Below are 10,371 nucleotides of genomic sequence, written 5' to 3' on the forward strand. Positions count from 1 at the left end.
CTCTCAGCGCCCGCATTCTGCGAGCGGTGTACTATCCATCTTCTTCAATCCTTGACGCAGAAGTGGGGAGGAATCCATCACAAGTTTGGCGGTCTATCATTGAGGGGCGGGATGCACTAAAGTTCGGCCTTCTGAAACGCATCGGATCAGGGGATAGTACCAACATTTGGCATGATAACTGGGTCCCCCGCGACTTCAAACTCCGGCCAGCTAGCCCAAAATCCCAGAATCCTCCTCAACAGGTATCTGAGCTTATAAACCCAGTCACCCACACCTGGAACCGTGCAGTGCTTGATGAACATATGTACCCGATGGACGTGGAGGCAATCCTCAACATTCCCCTTAGCAGCAAGGTTCAGGCTGACTTCTGGTCGTGGCACTACGAGAGGGGAGGGATCCTCACTGTGAGTTCAGCGTACAATTTGCTGGCAGCGACAAAACAACAACGTACAGATTGGCTGGAGCATAATGATGGTCACTCCAACGTCACAGCTGATAGTCGCTCATGGGCCAGACTTTGGGGCGCAGCGGTTCCCTCAAAAGTACGTGTCTTTTGCGTGGAGACTTGCCAAAACCTCTATACCCACGGGGGCTTTTCGACAACACAGAAGCATGGCCGACTCCGCTGAATGCTCTATTTGTCGCGCGACGGTGGATACGTGGCGTCACGCTCTTTTTGACTGCCATATGGCTAAGTGTGTTTGGGCTCTCTCTAATGAAGAAATCACTGAAACAATCATTTCTAACCGGACGGATGATGCTAAGCTATGGATGTTTTGGCTAGTGGATACCCTTCCCACGGCGGACCTGGCGCGGGTGCTTGTCACGATGTGGGCAATCTGGTGGGCGAGACGCCGAGCTATCCATGACGAGCAGTTCCAGAGCCCCCTCAGTACCCATGTTTTCATTACCAAATTCATGGCGGAGCTTGATCAAATCCCAGAGAGGGGGGCGCGCACGAAGGACCTGCATGCGCAATCGAAGGACTTGCATGCAATATCTAGGGGCATGCATGCAATGCCCAGGGACACGCATGTAACTACGGGTGCAGGACAGCCGATGCGGTCTGCATGGCTACCGCCAGAACTGCACGATACCAAGATCAATGCTGACGGAGGCTTCTCCAAGATTGGCGACAAGGGCGCTTCCGCGGTAGTGTGTCGAAACAGAAACGGGAACTACCTTGGGGCTTCAGCGATCATAGTCGAAGGCCTCTTGGACCCGGTGATACTCGAAGCACAAGCGTGTAGCGAGGCGCTAGCGCTTGCTACAGACTTACAAGTCCAGTCCATATGTGTGGCCACAGATTGCCTAGAAGTGGTGACAAGGATCAAGGATGACTTCGCATGCAAGTTTTTTCCAATTCTGCAAGATATCAAGTATCAGAGAAGAGCTTTCAGGGCAGTAGAGTTTATCCATGAAAGTAGAAAACATAATGGAGAGGCTCATGCTTTAGCTAAGGCTGCCGCATCCCTCCCTCCCGGACGCCATGTGTGGCTTTCATCTATGCCCGATATTATCTGTATTCCAATGACTGTTCATGCTTAATAAAGGATACAGATTATGCTAAAAAAAACCAGTTGTTACCTGTTTCTCAAAAAAACAAAAAAACTCAGTTGTTACCTCGCTTACATGACGGTCCCACGGCCCTAACGCGCGGCATGGGTCCACCTGCACCCTCCCAAAGCCCACTGCTAACTGAAACGAACGTGCATCTTCTGGTAAGCAATCTCCCTCCCCGCCCCGCCCCCGGAATCCCGATCCCCTCCTGGATCTCGCCGCGCGCCCGAAGCCAAGCGCGGCCACGATGCCCGCCGCGGCCGCCTCCGGCGGCGGCGTGGCCGACGCCGAGGAGCTTTTCCGCACCAAGCGCGTCGCCGAGATCCGCGAGGTGGAGGCCGCCACCCGCCGCGAGATCTCCGCCAAGGAGGAGGAGCTCCGGCAGCTCGTCGGCCGCAGCTACCGCGACCTCCTCGACTCCGCCGACTCCATCCTGCTCATCAAGCAGTCCTCGGACGCCATTTCGGAGAACCTCTCCCGCGTCTCCGACTCCCTCTCGTCGCTCTCCCCGCCCGCCGAGGCCCCCAGCGCCAGCGCCAGCGCCGCCTCGTCCTCCTCTTCCGGGGGCCGCGCGCGGCTCTACGCCGCGGCGGCCCGCGCCAAGTACCTCGTCGACACGCCCGAGCACATCTGGGGCCGGCTCGACGAGGGGTTGCTCCTGGAGGCCGCGGGGCGGTACATGCGGGCGCAGGTCGTGCACCGCCTGCTCTCCCGCGACGCCGCCGCGGCAGCGCGGTTCCCGCTGCTCGCGCACCAGGCGCAGCTAGTGGAGGCGTTCCGGCCCCAGATCGCGCAGCGCGCCCGCGAACGCCTGGCCGACCGCCGCCTCCCTGTCTCGGCCCACGCCGACGCACTCGCGGCTGCAGCCGCGATCGACGCGCCGTCGCTCACCCCGTCCCAGGCGCTCCTCCTCCTCCTCTCCTCTCGCCGCGCCTGGATCTCCCAAGCTCTGACCGTACTAGCCTCAGATCCGTCCTCCTACACCTCCGTGCTCTGCGATGTTGCTGGGATCGTTCGGGTCACTCTAGGCCACGTCGGGCAGCTATTTGTGCCTGCGCTCACTGACTTGCCGATGTTCTACAAGACAGTGCTCGAGTCGCCGCCCCCTGCACAGCTGTTTGGTGGCATTCCAGACCCCGATGAGGAGGCACGGTTGTGGAGAGAACACTGGGATCAGCTTGAGGCTACAATGGTGCTACTTGAGCCGGATACCGTGGCACGAACCTGTACAGATTGGCTTAAGGGATGTTGTGATGAGATGTTTGGTGTGATTGCTGGGTCGCAAAGGCTAGTTGATGCCATCGGGAGTGGGGAGGGACTTGGCTCGGCGCAAAGGCTCATTCGTGAGAAACTAGATGACAGAGCAGGACTGGAAGGGAGTTTGGAGCAGTGGCTGAAGAGTGTGTTTGGATCAGAGATTGAATCCCCATGGGATCAAATCCGTGGGTTAATCCTGAAAGAAGGGAAGGATATTTTTGAGGACTGGATGGAGGAAGCATTTGTGCAACGGATGAAGGACATTGTGCATTCAGAGTTTGATAGCTTGGCTGGTAGTGTTAATGTGATGGAATCGATTCAGGCTATTGGTGCGAATGCTGGTCCTAAGGATGCTGCTGATTTCCTGGTGCATGTGCAAAAAGCTTCGACTGGGGGCAGCGTATGGTTCTCAGAATCTAAGATCAAGAAAGGTGGAATTTTGGCACATTTGAAACCAATTGCTGACGAGAACGACTTCCACAGCTGCCTAGCCTCGTATTTCGGGCCGGAAGTTAGTCGCATCAAGAATGCAATTGACGGCAAATGCAAGAGTATTCTTGAGGACCTTTTAAGCTTTGTTGAGTCACACAATTCAGTTCAGAGATTGAAGGAGTTGGTGCCATACATCCAGGAGAAATGCTATAAGACCATCTTGGGAGTACTGAACAAATTAGAAGCCGAACTTGGAAACCTTTCTGATGCATTGGGAACGAAAAAGGGGGATGACAACGTGCCTGCTGCATCTGTTATTGTGGAGCAGTCTCTCTTCATTGGCCGCCTCTTGTTTGCATTGAGATATCATTCAAGTCATGTACCCCTGATACTAAGCTCCCCAAGGCAGTGGGTAAAGGATTCTGGTGGTGCAGCATTTGCCAGGTTATCATCGCCCACGCCAAGACATTCAAGAGCATCTTTTGAGTCGTCATCACCTTTTACCCCCAGAAGACAATTTGACAGCCCTAGGAGTCCTGGAAGGCAATTTTCTGAAAGCCCCAGAAGACAATCTATTGCTGCTGCTGCTGCTTCCTTGTTTGGTGCTGATGATAGCTCCAATCCCAGACTTGATGAACTCAATAAGACCCTAAAGGCACTGTGCATTACGGCTCACATTTTGTGGATAACATGGGTGTCTGCCGAATTATCAGACCTTCTTTCATATGCTCTAAATAGAGATGATTCATTATCCTCATCAACTCCTTTAAGGGTACACCCTCAGTGTCGCTCATTTTTTATTTGTTGTTTGAATCATTTGATCATTCTTAGTATATATCACACTGCCGTATCTACTAACTAGTCACGTCATTTCATGCTATTCATATTTTTATTAGGGGAAACTTTAGCGAGGTATGAAGATATATATATCTAGAGCAACATTAGTGACACATAACAATAACAATTGTAAACCTACTGGACATGACTGAGGCAGGGCATTCTCTCTGATTAAGTGATATATTGCAGAATTTATCGAACAAGAGGAATTTGCCTGTCGGTAGAACCACACTTTTAGAGTAGTATCTCATAGGATGTTTGATAGGTTGATACGTAAAGGCACACCTTTTCTAGACGCTAAATAATTGTTTTGGCCATAGTTGTACTTTGGAGTGGGTTTGTATATATTCAGGGGTTACATCCTTTTTAAAGATTTCAGCATCACTCTGTTGCTCCATCTATTTTATTGTAAAAAGGGGACATCTTATCTTGTTTATGTATTCACATAGATATGTAGTGCTGGTCGTTTTAATTACACTGTATGGTTTCCTTGTCAGGGATGGGAAGTTACAGTCATCAAACAAGAGGAACCTACCGATGGTCCCTTGGAGATGCAAATAGCTCTTCCATCAATGCCTTCACTGTACATTATATCCTTTCTTTACCAAGCATGTCTGGAGATTCATAAAATTGGAGGGCACATCCTGGAAAGAATTATATTGCATAAATTTGCCTGGGATTTACTACAGAAGGTATGTTATATGGTAACAATTTGTCAAGATGCATAACACTTCATTATTGTTCTGATACTTCATTATTTCAAGCCAAGAACCAAAGATTTTTCAAGCCAAGAACCAAAGAATTATTTGCGGCATTTGTACCTAAGCTGTTTTACCATGCATCTGCATAAAAAACAGTTACTTATTGTGTTTGTTAGCGCTTATTGTTGAATTCTGTAACTACCTTCCCTAGTTGTGTTCTTGGCCCAGAAGCTAAGCATGACAAAACTATTGTTTAACTAATCAATGTTGCATTTTCTGTTTGCTGGTTTTCACTTTATAGCTGAATAATAGCATGCTTCTTTATTGCGTGACAGTATTACTAAAGACGTGGCTCTATGAGATAATGTATATGTATTTTGGCAATATAATTCAAGGATACTTGATACTATTATTAATTCTGAACCCCTCAGATTTCAATCAACTTGAGCACAATAAGCTGATCAAAAGTAAATAGTTAATTATCAACAAATACATTAGCGTATCTTACTTGAGATATTGGGGTGTTATGTTCTTCAGTAATGAGGGATGTCTAAGAACTAGATTGCACCATTCTTCTTTGTCAATTTTCCATCATGTTTTGTGTCTGCCTCCTCAAAAGTCTTATAACAAGAGGGAAATAGTTTTGAGGAAGTAATGCGACCAATGCATAACACACAGGTCAGTCATTTAGTGTAATGTTCCAGGGTAGCATTTGTTCAACAATGTACTGATATAAAGCCTCCTTCTGCAAAACCCCTGCAATAACAACGCTTTGGTGCAATGATATAACTCTAAAGTTCATTACCTACTCAACAGCATTAATGAAAATAGGCAGTACTAATAGCTATAGCTATAGCCTATAGGCATATATCTTGGAGTTCACATAAATGTTTGTCACACCATAATGACATTCATAGGGATATATACTATGTCAAATTTGGATAATAACTTGATTAAAGTTCATAGTTTCAGCTGATTCCCTTGTGATCAAGCTGTGATTTGGTTGGTCACTATGTCTCCACTCTAGACGCTTGTGTATCTGGATGACCCTGAGCACTAAACAAATACAATGTTGATTATTTGATATCGTGACTTGTGAACTTATTTTGCCTGCATACATCATCCGACTCACGTCAATATTTCAACGATAAGGACTGGTGACCAAGTCGAAACCTGATTGTTTATCCAAATATTTGTGTCAATTATCACCTTTTCCATCTCTAGCTGTGTTGTTGAAGTTTGAATACGAAAAACGTGCTATAGGACTTAAAGCCAATGTAATCATTGGGCCCTTTTATTTCGAGAAATGTAATCATTGGACCTAACATCTGGTTAAACTCATGTAGGTTATCAGTATCTACGAAAACTTTTTGGCATCTATCGAATCAAGTAACTCGCAGGTTTCAGAAAAAGGAGTTCTGCAAATACTGCTAGATCTTCGTTTCATTGGTGATATCCTATCCGGAGGCAAAAACTCTTCGGCCAATCCTTCTGAAACAAAGATAAAACAGGACAATGCTAAGACTACCTTCAGGAGAAAACAATCACAATTCCAGGCAGATTCAGCTACCATAGAGCCTATAAACAAGCTGATCAATAAATTCTCGCAGAGATTGGATCCAATAGATTGGGCTACGTAAGTAATTTTTCTGTTTGAAATTGCTGTACATGTATATGATCGATGTACTAAAAAAATGAAACATGTCTCTCCCTTGTAACAGGTATGAATCTTACTTATGGGAGAATGAGAAGCAATCTTACAAGCGCTGCGTTGTTCTTTTTGGTTTCTTGGTTCAACTGAATCACATGTATACTGGTGCGGCACAGAAGTTACCAACAAAAACAAATACAGATTCAAATATTATGAGGTGCTCCCAGGTTCCAAGATTCAAGTACCTACCAATCAGGTAAACAATTGTTCTGTCTAACCTGTAAACGTACAATTGTTAGTTCCATGGTCCAGTTTTTAGAGAGAGCATGGTGCATCTTTTATAATATCTTAGTTTGTTAATTTCCGACACATCATTGTGTTATCCTTCAAATTTTTTATGAGATGATATTATTAATAGTAGTGATAATTAATATAAATAATAGAAGTTGAATGCCTACATCCTGGGGTGCGTACTGTCATACTGCATACAGTTGAGTTGTTGTGAATGGTGTCACATGGGGTTTTCCGTATTGTGCACCAACGAGTACAAACCGCTCTTTGGTGCCAATTTGCATAAACTAGTTTGCTAAAATGTCAATAACAGACATCTGTATGGCATATACTTGTCTGACGTACCAATGTTGCAGTCATTAGTCATAACATCTGGATGAAATTAATTATATACCTTGTGGTCACATGACAGGTTTTAAGTCATTGTTTTCTTATTAATTAAGTGGATACTATCCTCTAGCTTATTACGCAGGGTCAGCTATAAAATTGACAAAACACTCATGGTCAATTGTCAAAGATATGTTTTCAGTCTGGCTTCTGCCTGTAGGATGGCCTAATGGATAGTTGTTACTATATTTTTCTGATTGTTATTTTGGGCCTCTGGTGGGTGTTTCTTATTTTTCGTTGTGTGATTTGGCTGTAATGAACAAATATGCTAGTTTTTAGACTAACTGCTTCCCTATTCACCTTTTCCGCTTGCAGTGCCCCAGCTCTAGCATCAAGAACACCCAAGTCATCACTACAGTCGCCATCTGATGATTCAACATCTAGGAACCCTTGGAAATCATCATATTCAAATGGGGAAAGATCTACCATATCAGAATATGATAATAATGCAAGTCTTGGAAGTGCAGCTCCATTGCTCAAGTCCTTTGTTACGCAGGTAAAGTAACCAGCCATATGTTTTTTCACCCTTTTTTGTTGGCTCTTAAATTTAAAAGTTGTAGTGAAACTAGCCAATGGTGATAATGCATGGTGTAGGTTCTCATAAATGTAGCCCTATATGTCAAAGTTAATTCAGTTAAGCACGTAAAGAGAATTATGGACATCATATGGATTCATGTATTGAGTGTCACTAGCACATACTATTTGTATCAAGTCAACCTTGTCTTTTCTATATGGTTGAATTTCGTTAGGTCCAGTTTGGTAGGCAGAACTGGAAGGATGCTGTGTTCAGTTTGTATACTGGTTATTAAATTAAAATGTTTTGTTCTCCCTTCATCAAGGCTGTCGACTAGGTTTTAGATATGGAATTTCTGTCTAATTGAAAAGCAGCAATGCCCAGCTAAACATATCCATACAATGTTTTTATATCAGGTTGGGAGCAAATTTGGGGAGAACACATCTAGATGGGGTTCCATGCTCTCTGATGGCCAGGTAGGGCTGAGCGACATTCTTCCTGGACCAGCAGCTGGGTTCTTCTCATCTTTCACATCTGGGGCCCGATATGATTCATAGTCAAAGTAGTGTGAATGAAGGCCTCGAGTCCATACGTCCTCTTATACATCAACAAACGAAAATGCACATAACAAGATAATGGCATCACCACCGCTGATGGGTGAGATCTGTCATTGGGAATCTGTTGCTTACAGAATGATGACACATAGTTGGCCTGTCGATGGTCAGCACATCCATGCATGCCTCTTACATTTTATTTGATCGGTGGGCATTCGGGGAGAAGCTCAAGCAGATCTGACGACGCGGCCTGCTTCCAGCCTGTAGAGATGGAGGAGGCGCTGATACTAGGGGGAATCAGATGCTTTTTCTACGTGTTTTCTGCGTGCAATTTGAAGGCGTATCGGAGAGAGCAAGTGCAGCTTTGTACTGATACCAGCTCACCATTTTTGGTGCGTCTCGATCAACTTGTGTACATTTAAGGCCTCATGAATTCATGAAGAGAATTTTGGAGTCCATTCTTTTCTCCTGTTTTTGGTCTCGGCGGTTTGGGAGGATGTTATTATATTCGAACAGTTGTGAGGCTGCTGTTGTGGTGTTTCCAAATTGATGTGTAGTAAGTAGTTGTGTACACTGCAAATAGCAATAAAGCATGTATTCTATCTTTCGAAAGGGTCGCCAGTTTTATTTCACTGTACCTTTGGACTAAATTTTATTGCCTAAGCAACGCTGACCCTCGAACCATTTGCATACGTGCGGACTGTTCTCCCATCGTCCGCTGCAGAGTGGTCACTTTTTTTCTGGCAAATTGAAAGCAAAGCTGGGGGGTGCTTTGTGCGAGTTCGAACAGCAGCCATGTAGGAGGGTGTGCAGCCATGTAGGAGTCCTACACCCTGACCCACTAAATCCCTTCTCCGGGCCTATTTTCTTCTGATCTGCCCCTTCTCCCTCCTCTGACGATGCCACCGTTGTACGTCTCTAGCCGCCACACAGGCATTGCCGGGCCTCCGCAACTGGCATCGACACGCCCGCTTGCCTTTTATGATGGTGTCGTCCACCCAGGGTCCGTCCGTGGCCAGATACACTTCTCCCCCGTCCATGGCGAACACCACGCCTGGCAGGTGTTCGGTAAAATACCATTGTGCCAATTTTCAAACGTCATGTCGTTTTTGTAGAGTATGAAGGATGGCGGGGTACTTGACCATGGAGGATGAATTGTTGTGTGATGCGTGGTTGGCTGTATTCACGGATTTCGTAGGCACGCACAGAAGGGGGCTCTTCTGGTAGCGCGTGTATGATTTGTTTCACGCATGAAAGCACATTGCGCCCTACGACACTCATCATCCAACAACGCAAATGTGAGGTTGTTATCGTATCGATGGTACGCCATCTAGACCACCGTCACCAAGTTTTGTGACACGGTTGCTCGGCTAGAGGCAAGATGGCCATTGCACGCGGCAGCGGAGGAGACCGTAAGTTTTGCTTCTTCTTGCTCAACTTGTCGAGTGAATCATCCATTCACTCAATGTTACTTTGCACATTGTGTAGCCCGTAGCGCTCCTGTGACGTACCACGGGATAGAGGGATTGCCATTTAGGTGCATACACCGTTGGGTGAAGTTGAAGGGGCAGTATGTGTGGGATGAAATGATCCGTTCATGAAAAACTTTTTGAACATCCGGTTAATCTCGTCGAGTTTGATGTACTAAACTTATTTGCATGCTATGTATGGATGATTTGTGATATTTTATAGCCGAACTTTGATGATTTCCATTTGGGTTTGCATGAATTTTGTCCGGTCTGTTGAAATGCGGTTTCAAATATATGTTAGTAGTATCGAATGGCCGGCTCCTGCATTCGTGTTCACATATTGGTCCTTTGTCCGTGGACCGATACGGGAGCAAATTTGCGGGTCAACATTAAAGATGTGACTAGAGAACTTCTCCACGCAGCCGTCTCCTCCCTGGAAAATTAGGGTTCCTTCGCTTCCCGCCGGCGCCTTTGATCCGCCTTGTCTCCTGTGGCCTTAGGGCCATGGGGGTGCAGTGGATCCCGGGCTTTGCCGGTGGGAGGGCTTTGTTTTTATATGTGTTTTTGAGTTTTGTTAGATTTTGTATCCTACTTAGGAAGACGAGGCGGCGGCGGCTCCTTGAAAATGAAATAAGGTTCTCCCGCCTAGCCCCTATTCTGGTGGTGCGTCTAGTATCGTTGGTGGACGTGTGGAGGTGTGTCTCTGATGGATCTGCTT

The 10,371-nt window shown here is 46.2% G+C and overlaps 1 protein-coding gene across 1 annotated transcript; it reads left to right on the forward strand.

The window, feature by feature from the left end:
- Positions 1 to 1,732: 1,732 nt before the first annotated feature.
- LOC119269193 (conserved oligomeric Golgi complex subunit 1-like) lies at positions 1,733 to 8,792 on the forward strand. Its single transcript, XM_037550979.1, has 6 exons — positions 1,733 to 4,021; positions 4,584 to 4,778; positions 6,134 to 6,423; positions 6,509 to 6,694; positions 7,432 to 7,612; positions 8,047 to 8,792. Exons 1-6 carry the CDS (start codon positions 1,808 to 1,810, stop codon positions 8,185 to 8,187), a joined length of 3,207 nt encoding a protein of 1,068 aa, XP_037406876.1. The 5' UTR covers positions 1,733 to 1,807; the 3' UTR covers positions 8,188 to 8,792.
- The last annotated feature ends 1,579 nt before the right edge of the window (positions 8,793 to 10,371 follow it).

Source organism: Triticum dicoccoides, chromosome 3A (genome assembly GCF_002162155.2).
Source record: "Triticum dicoccoides isolate Atlit2015 ecotype Zavitan chromosome 3A, WEW_v2.0, whole genome shotgun sequence".
NCBI lineage: Eukaryota > Viridiplantae > Streptophyta > Magnoliopsida > Poales > Poaceae > Triticum > Triticum dicoccoides.

What these genes read in the sequence shown, in the direction of transcription:
- LOC119269193 (XM_037550979.1), top strand. Translation starts at nt 1,808, where the DNA reads ATGCCCGCCGCGGCCGCCTCCGGCGGCGGCGTGGCCGACGCCGAGGAG. An exon ending in CCTCATCAACTCCTTTAAGG is followed by an intron (nt 4,022 to 4,583) that starts GTACACCCTCAG and finishes TTTCCTTGTCAG; the next exon opens with GGATGGGAAGTTACAGTCAT. An exon ending in TCAAGTCCTTTGTTACGCAG is followed by an intron (nt 7,613 to 8,046) that starts GTAAAGTAACCA and finishes TTTTTATATCAG; the next exon opens with GTTGGGAGCAAATTTGGGGA.